The following is a 14,319-nucleotide window of genomic DNA, read 5'->3' on the forward strand; positions in this document are numbered from 1 at the left end:
AATAATAAGCTGCCTTGGAATTTATAAAATTGACTCATAAAATATCATTTCTAATTATTTTCCTGCCAAATTGAATACTATTATGTAAGAAAATTTATTAGCACTGGTAGTCTGGTATCTGTGATTTGTAAAATCATGCTAATGAGTTTAATTGTGTAAGAAAACCTACGCCTAGACCGACTAATGGTTAATTTCCTTTGGGCTATAACTCGTTGTCGTTTGTTACTACTACCAATGAAATACTTAGGCGACGGGACTATAGGTAGTCTCTCTGTGTTTACCCGATCTTCCCTTCAGAAGGGGCTTTAATAATTCTATCAGAGGTCGTTTACTTGTTTGGAACGAAGGTGAACGTTCCCATAGGAAAGGGACGCGTGGTTCGCAAGAGGTTTGGAGATTCGCAATAGTAGAGGTACAGTCGATTAGTTGGCAGAAGAGGAAAATTAGGCTGCCGCTTTATGATAGACTGAATTTATGTAGTTGTATTAGAGGTACTTAGTGGGAATGTTTTATAGCTGTACTTTTTTACGTAAATATCGTTCAAATTAATAAAATTGCTTGTATTTAAGTGACTCAAGCTTAAGTTTGAAATTAGTTGAATTCAAGTTTCTATCCATATGTAAAATTATTAAAATAAATAGCTTGAATTTCAATCAAATTCCAAATGGTATCAAACCCTATCTTTTCAAAGAAAATGGGTAAAATTAATTTCCACTATTGCGATATGGAGTGGAATAAATCTAATTATATATTTCACGATATTGTTTTATTGTGAAAAAATGTAAACGTGAACCTATTACTCATGACTACACTTGTATGAATCACCACGACCATAAATAAGTATTCTACATAATTGTCAATTGAAAGAAGAATTCCTATAAAAAAATATTATCACGGGACATTTCATCTTTTTTATATGAATAAACAGTTTCATTTGACGTCATAATCTCAAGGTATGAGTTTGACACAACACGATCAATTTGTCGATATATCCACGTTTACGATTTTGTCGTATCTTCTCTCTTTTTTCCTTCCTCGTCGTCACTTTCGTCCTCGTCGATGGACAGATCCGAACCATCGTCCTCTGCCTTCTCTGCTTTTTTTTCACCATCGGACTGATTTAGACGTTCGTTTTTCTCGCTTCCGTTCGCGTTATCCGGACTCTTCCTTTTATCTCCCTGTTTCTCGAAGTCGTAATCATCGTCGTTCTCGATCTCTACCACTTCTTCCTCAGCACCAGATCTAAAACGAATTCGTTCGGTTTAATTACTTAGAAAGGCGGCCCTGGCAACGACACCAGGATCAAGTTAATAGTACTAATTCTATTATGACTGTCCTTCGGGATGGTTTTATGAAGTTAAATTTTTAAGAAGAATGTTCTGGGAAGTTACACATCACGTTTCTGATGTAAAACTTTGATGTGAAATTAATAATCAAATTATTAGACTGTAAATGAATTATTAGATTGGAAATATTGGAATGCTATTATCGATAAATTATGGATGTTTTTATGTTTGCGGAAGCAAAAATATACGGGACATATGCTGTTAGTAATAAATATAGTAACATATACTAATTACATTTATTGGGAAATTCGACCTCTTGCTTTATTTAATGTTTTACGATATGAAATGCATATGATGCGAATGAAGCAATAGATAAACCGAAAATAATTGGAATAAACAGATCTTCTTTAAAAATACAACGTTCGAAATCCTTTCATTCAATTGTTGACCGTGTCATTTCCTCTTTTAAGAAGGATAGCGTTTCCAAAAGGCTAATTCTATAGAGTATTCAATTTTGTTTTATTGAGATTAGATTATTATACGTTGAACACTCAATTTGCGCTTCAAACTTTTAAAATACTCGTAATTGAAAGAGTTTCTATGGGTATTTCTCTTACATACGAACTTTATTTCAGGAAGGTAAAAGAAAAAAGAACTTAGTAGAATTACTCGTCACGTCTCCTGCCGTGTCTTCTTCGTGATCTCCTTCGCGATCTCCTTCGCCTTCTTCTGGATCCACTCCTGGATCTCCTTCGTCTTGAACTTCTTCTCCTCCTGCTTCTACGTCGTCGCCCCCTGGCGTCCTGCACCTCGTAGTCCTCGAATCTAATCGGCGTTCGACGAGGCCTTCCGTCCCCAACTTGTGAAACCGTGCTGTCCGATTTTCTATCCTTACTTTCGTAATTGCCTTCGTTCATGAGATCCGAAGATACACGGAGAACTTTGTACGCCGCGTCTTTCGGGATCAGATAACCAGATTCTACGCCGAAATCGATTGCCTTCTGGATGTATCTTTTCATTTTTCTTATTCCTATAGAGAAATAGGATTTTATAATATATTTGATAAATATAGTATATGCTCTAAATATAGAATTTTTAAGAATACGTACAATTTTGAGCAATGTTTCGCGTGTATTTGGTATTCAAAAAGTATTTTCAAAATTATTATGCTGTACTGAATAATGGATAGAAAAAATAATGCATTGAAAAAACTTATAAATGGTTTGTATATAAAACTTGTTGTATTAATCAAATGATAGTGAATCAATGATATTGATTTATCGAAAGAAAATGTGACGCGGCACGTGGAAGTTATTAATTTCGGCTAAATGGTAAGTTGTATGTAGAAAAAAGGGAACGTTTTATTTCTTTGAAGCAATAAGTTACATATGAGGTGCAGTATATCGGATTATCATTTAATTGCCTTCGATAATAATAATGCACTGTTGTGTTAATTAATCATTTTATTGCCTTTATATAACGGCGCAATAAAAGGTAACAATACCCACTGCTCGACTTTAGCGCTCATTAAGCAATTGCAATTATCCTCAGATCATATTAAATATTACTCGACCTACGATTATAGTTAAGCTAATTAGTAAGTAACAAATAATGATATTTAGATAGGTGTGATTCATTATATAATTTCAGTACGTCATTAAATTAACCTAGATACTATGCTGATATCACAAATGTAACTGTCTTAAGTGTATCTATAGAAAGTGTAAAATATAATTATTGAATAATACAAGAAAGATCTCGAATATAATAATGATAGTTTATTTTTTCTGCCTCTTAACTATGAAAAGGGACAGGGTTTACAATTGTTATTTTTATTCGCCTTGAACTCTCGACCATACATCCTTCTAATACATATATCTCCTCACACTCTTCTCACCAGACTATTTAACTATTAACCTAGCTATCAATATAGAGTATTATACGCAAAAAGCGTAAAAAGAGATCTCTACTATAAAGGAATATAAAAAGGCTTAAAAGTTATACATAGAAAGTATTTATAAAAACAATTCTCATTAAACACCACTCTAATATAAACAAAGTATCAAAGTATATCCATCATCCATAAGACGAGAAACTCATAATAACTTGTAAAAAGAAAATATATAATAAAGCTTAAAAAACCTATAGTATCGATCTAGAAAGTTTATAGAACAGCAGATTAAACACAGATAATCTGCTAATCTGTTTTGAACAGTGTATCGTCTAGAATGTAGAAACAATTTCCATGACTTTCATTGCACTAACCTTCTCCTCCATTGCCCTTATACATGCATGACGAGAGGGTGTGGTCCTTGGAGGTTTGGCGTCGTTTCACCCGGTGAATGTTGGAATTCCTTGCCGAACCTTTCCGTTTGTTGGCCATGTTACCGCCAGGTCGAGAATCTAGGCAATCCAAAACTTCTTCACGGCGTTTCCGCCGCTTGCAGTACCGACACCTCGTACTGTAATTTCGCAACGCTTCACAAGCTTCCTCTTTGCTCCCGCCAAGGCGCAGGAATTTGTACACCAGCTCCGAGATATTTGGTTTACGACGTAACTCTGAAACGCGATAAACTAGTCGCCGCGCAGATTCCAGCTATACTCAGACAAGGGTTTTTTTCCAAAGCTTGGACTTTACGTGTAATTCTTTCGCAAGTTCAGATAGAAGCCCGTGGGAAATGCAAGAGAATTTGAGACGACTGCTTAGTAACCATTCTGACGCATTGTACGTTGTTTGATATTAAATGTAACTTTTTTTTTGAAGAATTTTATAAGATTTAGAGATTTATTGGTATTCTTAAAGAGCTGTGATAGGATATGAGAGTTCTATGAAATTCGACTGAAAGCTTCTGTTCTTGAAAGTTCAAGGATGGAAACTGGGATGTGTCTATTCTAAACTTTGGAAAAAGGTATTTCAACTTTAAATATTTCACTATTTGTGGATCGTCAGGCAATTTCAATATTATAGAAATCGAATACATATTTTAGAAACTCTCGTAAAACGTAGAGTCAATTATTTTTAGACTGAGAATACAATGTAAGAATATACTGAATTTTTCTTCAAATCAAAAATATTGATATCGGAAGTCTCGAAATTTCCAATCTGGAATACGATCTGTAGGCTAAGTAAAAGAAATTGGCAGTTGTTTCAATTGGTCAATTCAATTTGAATAATGAAAACGCTTGGAAGATATCTTGGCATTTGCGGGAGATATTTTTAATGATATTCCACGAAGCTTGTTACAGATATCGAACGAAGCTTGGCGTTTCAGTTCAAAGAAATCAATTGAAAAACGACGGAAGAATTACAAAGTACTAGACGTGGGTGTCGTTACGAAATGTAATAAACAAATAGAATATATGTTCAAGCGATGAATGGCTTCTTTTGTGGCCATTGCTGACAATCAAAGAAGTAGGTCAATAAAATCTGCTAGGCGATAACGTATCATTATTTAAAAAAAAATGTGTATTTTAGTCTCGATAATTTTCTAAATTAATATTCTAATGCAATTTCATTTCACCTCTTTCATCGGGAAAAACAAAAAAGTGTCGAAGAATATAAAAAGTCGTCATTTCTAAAGTATATAGAGAATACGCTACGTTATTATTCCAATGAATTTCTCGTAGAAACAAAACAAGAATTTTGTCATTTTTTGCTCAAATCTTTTCCAAGATCATCACTCACTCATCTTGTGATGGCTTCGCGCATGAGGACGTCTCTTTATGTGGGCCATTTTGTGCTTACTGATGGATGTGAAACTCCTCTGGACGTCCGTACTTGTTCCTCAGCCACCGTTGTTTCCGAAGGATTTCGATAGTCCAGCCGAATTTTTTCTAGGATTTTGATCGGTCGTGGCGCCGAATTTTGTCTAGGAATTTTCAGGACATTGATGAAAAGAAGAGAGGCACGACCGACGGTGCCAATCCATCGGTTCCTTTCGCCTATTCTTTTTTTTCACGGAACAATGAAATCTCGTCTCGTCGACTACATTCACATGATTGCTGTTCTCTTTACGCGTTTCATAAAGCAGGCGCTGCCTTTTGCCTACTTTCTCATTCATTTATTTTCTATTTAACACTGGAAGTTTCCAAAGAATCATTTTCTTTGTCATTTTTTTAAAACTTAGTCGTATTAAATACTCTACTTTCGATTTTTATTTAATTTCAAATAAAGGAAGATCATGAAATATATTGAGAAAGATAATAAAAAATGATTAAATAAATTGCTATTATACAATATAATGTACCGATTACTGTACCGGTTGTAGTAAAGCTCATAATTAAATTAAGTTTGTAATTACAGAAAATGAAATTAAATTAGATCTATGCACAGAAGAATTTCAGGTTCATTATCTTTTATATCTAACAGGACAAGTAAATACTCCACAGTTTCTCATTTAGTTTCCTATTTATACAACTTTCGATGTTATTACACTATTACTTACACAAATATTATTACTTCTCCCATTTCGCATTAAGTTCTTGGCCTGTCCCATTATAAGCCAGTCCTTTGATATTGCAATATCCAAACTATTTTCCGTCTGTTGACTTTTCTGTTTATTTTTCTTGTGTGCACATACACATTGACAGAATCATGGCGACAACTTCCGATTCGTGGAACCCGATCAACCAACCACGATCACGGTATTGTATAGCTGGCGAAGGGTGATGAGGTCAAACTCCGCGACCCGAGATCGTCGACATCGTCATAAATGCCGACTTGCATGGTAGAGATAATGTTGTTATTGACTTTGAGAGTTCAGTCATCAATCGATACAAAGAGTTTCAAATATAAAATTAATTACTTATAATTAGTATAAATCTAGAATCGTATTTCACACGTTTTGTGATGAAAAGTTTGTCGTTGCTTGCACTGTAATACAAATTTTAAGACAAATATATCTTTTATTGTAAATTTATGGTGAACGTTGTTGAAATTTTCAATGAACGTAAAATTATACTAAATGGTACAGTTGGTTCTTACACGATCACGCCGATGTCCTGCGGCAAATTTATGTAATTCCAAACATATACTAAACTGCTATAGTTCTAAGAAATACATACTACAGATGGTCCTGTTTCGCTAGAATTACCAGAAAATCGTCAAAATAGCTGATATTACATATACGATCCAAAATTAATTTTATTTGAAATTTATATAATTACAAAAGAAATTAAAATTGTATACATACTAATAATACATTCCTAGTTAAAAGATATCCAATAAATCTCTATAAAAAGCTTCATCTTTTAAATTTAATATTTCAAAATTGTGTAGAAATCTTTTACAACATTTTCTTCACTTTTTTGTAAGTAAATTATACAATAAATAGTTAATCCAAATTCTCAATTGTATCGTTCTCGTTATTTTCTTCATAGGGGGCATCCAATTTTTCTTCGACGATTTTCCCTGGATTTTCGGATGATCCGCTGCTATTTCGCAAAGCGTCCTCTCGACTGGTCGTCGATTTCTGTCGTACTATCGCCATTCTTTCATTGATTTCTTCGTTTTCGCTCAATTCCGCATTGTATTCATCCTCGTTGCTCGAGTCTGGTTTATTCTCTTTCGAATTCTCATTATCTTCTTTTTTTGAACGGGAAGACTTAGCCCTGCGATTTCTGTGATCCTCTTCTCCCTTGTCCACATTGTATTTGTACGAGTTTCGCGTACTTCCTATTTTCTTTTGAGTCTCGTCGATTTTGTTGCTCGGGCTCTTGGACAACGTTGATATTATTAACTTATCTCTGAAACAGAACTTTAAATTATTCTTCAAGCATTTCATCGTTTTGTTTATCAATACTCAATGCACCGTTTTGCTCATAGTAGGTGAAATTTATAGATATTTTGCTGTTTTGTTTGTAAACATCCACTTGTTTATTTTGCTATCCATAGACCATAATATTAGAGCACTTTGTCGTTTTGTTTGTGAATGTCTGTAGTTTTCTTGTTATGTAATGAACTATTTTATCGACGAATAAGATTTATAAATATTTATTATATATATAATAAATATTTTAAATAAAATGAATCGCTTTTCAGTAATTATGATATTAGAGGGATAATTTACAAATTACGATTACATGGAAATATTAACATTGTTAGAGTTTACAAATCTCTATTTTCGAATCTCGATTTTGTTTCAACAAACCGGAAGATATTAGCTATTTTAAGAAAAACTTTAGTACAAAATTGAAATAAGACATCATTTCTCAAATTCAAGATATTTTTTAACAATATAAAAATATAATTAGTACGATAGTGATCTGGAAAACGTAGTAAGGTTTAAATAAGCATTACTACACTGCGGGTGTTTATACAATTAGAATTATGTAGGTTTACAATATAATTATAAAGTTGCAAATATTACAATTGTATAAAATGGATATGTAATATGCAAAAATATAGAAAATAACAAAAATATGAGAGTGTATAAAAATCAGCAATCTAACCATTAAAACGGAATTCTAACGATTTTAGTATTGGAAAAAGATTTTAGTCAGTATTCGATTAATTAAACCCTCATCAATTATTCAAACTTGACAAAACATCATTAATGGCAGAAAAAATTAACCAGCAATGAGCAAGAAAGGTCTCATAAAAATTAACTAATGGTCCATGACAAAAAGTGCAAGCGTACCCAAAGATATTTGCCCTTAATTTCCTAAGCTCTCGTAAATCCACAAAAAGCAAAGAATAACATAAGAAGTACATAACAGCGTTTAGATTACTAACTTTTTTCCTTTCCTAGTTCTCCTTTTTCTGCTTTCCCGTAGAGCACGTTCCTTGGTTTTCTTCCTGGGACTCTTCTTCGCCTGAATCGAACTTTTCGAGGTCTTCCTTCTTTTTCGAGGCGGAGTTTCCGGTTTTGGTGTACTTTCACGGCGTGTGATGTTCTTCGTGTCCCAAGGAGGGGTCAATCGACGCCGTTTCTGGGCATCGGCCATTGGGTCTTCTTCACCTCTCCTGGCCCTCCTTCGTCTTTTCCGTGATTCTATGTCACTCTTCTTCGATTCTATCAACGTTGGAGATACTCGTATCACTTGTCCTTGTGGACCAGCAGGAATTAGGTAACCGGATTTCACGCCGAAGGAAAGTGCCTTGCGGATGTACTTCTTCGCTTGCCGTTTTCCTAAGGATTAGGTAAAAAGTTTGTCATGCTATAGAAACTTTATAAAGGTTAATAGAATTTGAAATGAATGATGAAATTCTGTAGATTTAAAAAAACTAACTATAATCGAGTTACATTGATATATTAGACGTGTAAATTGATTCGGTGCCTTTAAATTTATCCGTCTCTAATTTAAATTCACGTTCTTCTCCGTCGTATGTAAATTTTGAAACGCGTCATCTTCGTTTATTTTCTAAACGTTATATTTTGATGACTAAGTTTATATTACGTGATTGTCAGGTTGATAAAATTTATTCTTACGATGTTAGATACAATTAAAAGAATAAAGTTAAAGAATGCAAAGAAATAGAATAGAATAGAATAAGTTAAAAAAAATACAAAGAATATTAAAAAATTCCATTTTTATAGACGCAGTTAATTTTTTATAATAACTATCAAAACTAAAGAAAACTTAAAAGAAAACTTGTACAAAATTTGTGTGTAGTAGTCTCTATTTCCTCGAAAGTAACCCTGACAAAAAATTGATACCAACGAACGAGGCCCCGAGCTTCTAGCAAATACCGGGATTAGAGAGCATTTAAGCGATACCTTCCTCTATTCCGGCCTTGATGTAATTGTTGATGACCTGAACGAAAGATTTTTTCTTCAGTAAGGCTCTAGTGTTATCGATCGTCTTTGCGAGAGCAAGCGGTTCCACGGAGGCATTCGAAACGCTGCTGTTGCCAGAGCTGCTGGCCACTGAGCTATTAGTGGCCTCCATCACCCTCGACAAGTTCTCCACGGATGTTGCCACGGATTTTGTGTACTCTGAGTCCTGAATGGATGGCGAGCTATCGCGATGGGGCGAACTATCGTACGAAGACTCCCGTGTATTTTGATATTTCCGCATGCTTCCGTGGATTCTGCCGCTTCCAGGGACTCTTTGCTTTTTTCCTGAAAGAGGTTTATAATTGTTATTGATGTTCTACGTGTTCGAAAGCTGTAATATCGTGTGAAATATTTCTTTTTCTCATAACGGTCTTGTCAGAGCAGTCTAGAAGAGTAGTGAATGTTCTATCGAATGGAAATAACTATATTTTTTGCGTTTCAAATTTTGTTCTATTAAATAAATTTCTGTATGTTTTCTATTGTATTTATACTATTCAAAGATTAATTTGTATTATCGCAAAATTTACTACTAGACATCGATAAAAAGAAACTTCTGAGAAAGAAAGAAATTAAATTTTGTTCTTTATACGCAGCTCTTTTATTTTCATTTCTAATCATGTTTATCTCAATTGTTTTAATTGAAATGTATTATATTTTCTTCGAGATTACAAGAAAAATAATATTATCGACGAGACTCGTTATGACAATTCATTATGCATAATATAGCACCTTGGTTATGTTTGCTGTTGAGCAACCTGTACACCATTTCTCGTACAGTCGTGGGTTGATAAAGAGTCTGTACTCGACGTGGCATATTTTGTCGCTTAGGACGTTGTTGATAGCTATAACGTGGCCCTATTATTTGTTTCTTCCATAGTCGGCCTTTTGATTTCCTCTTTGGCGGTGCCATTATTCAGTAATGGTACTTTTTTTCTTCGTCCGTGGATTGCTTCTCGCTGAAACAGCGGAGTTGTTGTCGCCGTTGAAAAACACTCGTTTCCTTCGGTTCATCGATTAGCAGCTACGTCATGTTGTATAAAAAGATGTCACATGTTTGCGTTTTCGTTCAGTGCCAAACTTTTGTCGAGTTTACTAATTCATTCTTAAAATACAATTATTTCGAAAATAATAATAAAATACTGGAAATCTATGCAAAACAAATTATAAATATTGTACTATATATAGTACAATATTTAGTATATTACTATTGTACTACCTTGTGTGTGTGGGGGGTGTGAATATATGTGTATGAAAGTACTGAAATTTGTTTGATGTTATTTGAACATTGACATTTTAAGTTATTTCAATTTTGGAAGGCCTTTGTGGAGTGGTCTTTGATACTTAGGGTCATTTGAATATCATGAAAGGTCATATAAATCGCATGAGTACTTAGGGTGATTTGAAGATCACAAGGTTCATCGAGATCGTGTCGTTGGCAGTTAGGCCAGAGTTAGTACGTAACATTGAAAATTTGGTACTGAAGATTATTTAAAGGTTATGAAGGTTCATCGAGTATCAATCATCAGCATTTCATGCAACTAGGAAGAGCCATATAAATCATGGCGAGAATTTTTTGGATACAGGCTACTTGGAAAATATATTTAGGCAATAACTTACTCGCAGTATGAGTTCTCCGAGTAATTCACAGGAAGATCTGTCATGATCCAGCATCCACAAATCCTGATCATCCTTATCTAATCCCAATTCGAAATAGCTTTTATAAGTTCAGTATATATATCACAGATTTATCACTCTTACTGCGGCAAAATTTCACAACGGTGAAGACGTCAACCTTGGCTTGCTCAACTTAACACACGTTGGATCTAAGTGTAGCGAGTCTCGAATCGTCTCGATGAGGTTTCCTTATTGCGGAATTAAGGATGTCCTGTTTCGTAATTTCGTGACTCTAACTGTCGTATTTTGTAACGTGCACGTCTTTTTTAATTTCAATGTATCCAATTTTCGTCATCATCATCTAAGGATTTCACAATTATAAAATGAATCAGGCAACACTATATTGCCATCGGCGATATTAGCAATAGAGCACTATCGTTCTTGTCAAATATCCAAGCTACTCCATAGTTTCATAAAATTTTACAAATCCAAAATCCATCCCACATATCCTTGACATAAACGTTGTCGAATCCCGCAACAAGAGGTTCTGCCAACCTCGCTATCGGCTCGAGGTCGTCGTTATCACCGTATAAGCTATCTTCATTCTACCTTCGTGCATTATAACACTCATCTTATAATGTTTCCTCCGTTGCACATAGTATTGAAAGTTAATTCGACAACAATTTCCCTATCAGACTTTCTCAAAGAATTTCCCCTTGCAGATGATCGTCGAATTTTAAGCTTTATACAGGTTATTTAAAATTTTGATATATAAGATCTGTGATCTATACATCTGGTTGTAACAATCTGATCACTAGAATGCAGATATTTATGCAGTCATATTTTGGTAAATGCAAGTAAAAGAATGGAACTTAGGTAGAAAATAGTTTTATTCTATTTTGGATATTTTTAATGTTTTCTGCGTATTATTTGTATTTTCTATATTTTTATTTTTAACATTATTTAAAACAACTTTTTGATCTTTATTTGAAACTATCTTCAAGTTTCCCATAAATGCATAAAATTGACAATATTCCTAATCACTTAAAAATTATTACATGTATTATATATGAGAGCGTCTTTCTTGCAGAATCACTGCTCGATTTATTGTACTTTAATCGTTGTTCGAGCAGTTAGCTCGTTTGGTACTTTTGGCTAGTCTGTGTATCGATCAACTGTCACGTGGACGAAAAACTTTCGAGCTTTGTCCTTGACTATGCGAAGCCACCCAGCGCCCCTCGCGAATTTAACGTTCTTCGCACTCGACTGGCCACAGAGGAGAGTGTCACGGCTCTGTGAATGCCTCGCTGTTGGGATTGTCGCCGATCTCTGTTTCGTTCTAGCTGGAACACGAGTCAAGAACGCTTGATAAGAATCGTCCGTATTAAAAGACGATGCATTTGCTTTACTTCGCCCTTCGCGGAAACGTCGCTCGATTAAACAATGACTTATAGTTGAAAAGTTTCTTGATAGGTCGATGATTGGTACGGTGTTAGGACGAAAACATTTTAGTTCGATGATGTCAGAGAGAATGTAAAAGAGATGGGAAAGTAATGGATCGAAGGTGCAGAGATCAAAGGAAATGGATGTTTATTATAGTGTTAGGAACTCGAATATTTATTGTAAAATAAAAGTTCTATTGCTAGGTTAAGTATTGGTATATAAGGGCAATTGATTTTAAGGGATGATTAAAAGGATTCTTTGAGAAATGAGCCAACGTTTTACGATTTGAATCGTTTCTCTCAAAATGAAAAGTATATTTTTTGCATATTATTAGTTTTTTCTATAGTCTCAGAAAATTTAAAAATTGTTGTAGAACGTGTCAGAGAGAGAGATTATTTCCTTCTTTTTCTATCACATATTAGATACTATTAAATCTGTGAATAAATAAATATAAATATATATCGGTAAGCAATTAAATCATAAGATGTGTCAAATTAATTGTACTATATTATGTCAAGTACTATATCATTTTAATCGTCCACTATAAAATTACTTTTACAAAGAAACGCATCGTTATTTTCATTTCCTCTTTGAGCTCGTAGAATATCGAAATATGTCTCTCAGGAGCAGTTCTTTTTGTACCTTTCCTGAGAAACTAGTACGTATTCCATTTCCATATCGTGGAAGGCCAATAACGCTCGAAGGGTTAAGAAACATTACCAAATATAGAGAAATGGCTCCAGTTACGTTCTTACATACGTATATTGCAATAACTATCCCAAAAGGAAAGAAGGAAAGGAGGAAATGTAACGTAAAATCGGGGCGTTCAAACGAGGGCCAAATTTAAGAACAGCGGATTTCCTTTGATGTATCGACATTATCTTAAATGTTCGTAAATATTAGCAATCCTTAGTTATTGTTCGTCATTCGTGTCTCCGCCAAAGAAAATTCACATTAGCGAACATTAGCGAATATTCGGCAACATTTTGAAGAGCGAGTATGTACTTCAGTAAACAATTAAAAAGGATAGCGAGCTTTTGAAATAATGTTGACACATTAAAGACAATGGCAGTTCATTTGTGTTTTTGCACGTTCGGTGGAGATAAATGGATATTCACCATTTCTACGGATCGACGGTAAATGCTTAGGTACGCGTTTTCATTCACAATCATTTATCTGACACGGATATTCAACAATAATGAAAATTTTCATAAACTTTTATGAATGTTTATGAATGTTTGTTAAAAGCACGTGTTTGATGGTTATCGGACATTTAACATTTTTACGAAATTATTTTAAACAATTGCAAATACTCGCAAATATTCGCAAATGTTTGTAAAAATGGTTATTCAACTTTTAATATATCCACATAATATACCTCACTTCAAACACTCGCAAATGCAATTATTTACGAATGTCTGCAAATATTTGTCAGAAGCATGTTAAAATACTTATAAATACTACAATGGTACATAATTATTTAATATAGTTTGCACACACTTCGTGTTTCCATCAATACAAATCGATATTAGCGAACATAGGCAAATATTTTCAAACATTTTGCATGAATATCGAGCCCTATATTCTCCGTTCTAAAAGCCGAGTAATTCTATGTACGCTTTCTTTTCAACATAAAATACGTTTTGAAGGACGTGTAGCAATACACGAACGAAAGAAGTTCGCCGTGATAGCGAAACCAATGTCCCGTGGAAATGTCTTACTTTCCTCTTAGAAGAACATCGTAAACTAGCGGCTGCAGGTGAACAACGAAGAAAGGAGGGAAAGACACGACGTAAGAATCCTCCTGGGAGGCTTTTCTTCTCCCTAAGCCGAGACATTAAAGGGAGTCTCGCGTTGCTTCTCACCCTTAAGGTCGAGTTAACGTTTGCCGGTTTGCAAGCTTGTGAAAATAGGTCAAGCATCGAACGATTGTCCGATCCGACGTCTCGCGTCGTTAATGACTGATGCAAACGTCGTCATGCCTCGTTTGCGAATGGAGTGTATATATGGTTGGTTAGGATGATTATGGCAGTGAAAATGAATTCGCGAGTCGGGGATGGATAAAATGTTCTGAAGCCTACAAATATAAGACGTGTTAATTTGTTGGAAATGTTAAATGCGAAATTTAAGGAAAATTTAATTTAGAAAATTACATAGGTGATGCAACAAACACGATGATATTTGACAAATATTTCTAA

The 14,319-nt window shown here is 34.3% G+C and overlaps 2 protein-coding genes across 2 annotated transcripts; both read right to left on the reverse strand.

The window, feature by feature from the left end:
- Positions 1-304: 304 nt before the first annotated feature.
- Positions 305-5,197, reverse strand: LOC132912391 (serine/arginine-rich splicing factor 4-like). Its single transcript, XM_060969767.1, has 4 exons — positions 4,972-5,197; positions 3,552-3,845; positions 1,956-2,316; positions 305-1,242 (listed from the first exon to the last, which is right to left on the reverse strand). The coding sequence occupies exons 1-4, from the start codon at positions 5,018-5,020 to the stop codon at positions 999-1,001; spliced, it is 948 nt and encodes a 315-aa protein (XP_060825750.1). The 5' UTR covers positions 5,021-5,197; the 3' UTR covers positions 305-998.
- Positions 5,198-6,619: 1,422 nt separating this feature from the next.
- Positions 6,620-13,428, reverse strand: LOC132912743 (muscle M-line assembly protein unc-89-like). The gene is made up of 5 exons (XM_060970436.1): positions 10,682-13,428; positions 9,794-10,020; positions 9,005-9,349; positions 8,020-8,416; positions 6,620-7,031 (listed from the first exon to the last, which is right to left on the reverse strand). The coding sequence occupies exons 2-5, from the start codon at positions 9,972-9,974 to the stop codon at positions 6,620-6,622; spliced, it is 1,335 nt and encodes a 444-aa protein (XP_060826419.1). The 5' UTR covers positions 9,975-10,020; positions 10,682-13,428.
- Between the last annotated feature and the right edge of the window lie 891 nt (positions 13,429-14,319).

This window comes from Bombus pascuorum, chromosome 12, assembly GCF_905332965.1.
Source record: "Bombus pascuorum chromosome 12, iyBomPasc1.1, whole genome shotgun sequence".
Classification (NCBI taxonomy): Eukaryota; Metazoa; Arthropoda; class Insecta; order Hymenoptera; family Apidae; genus Bombus; species Bombus pascuorum.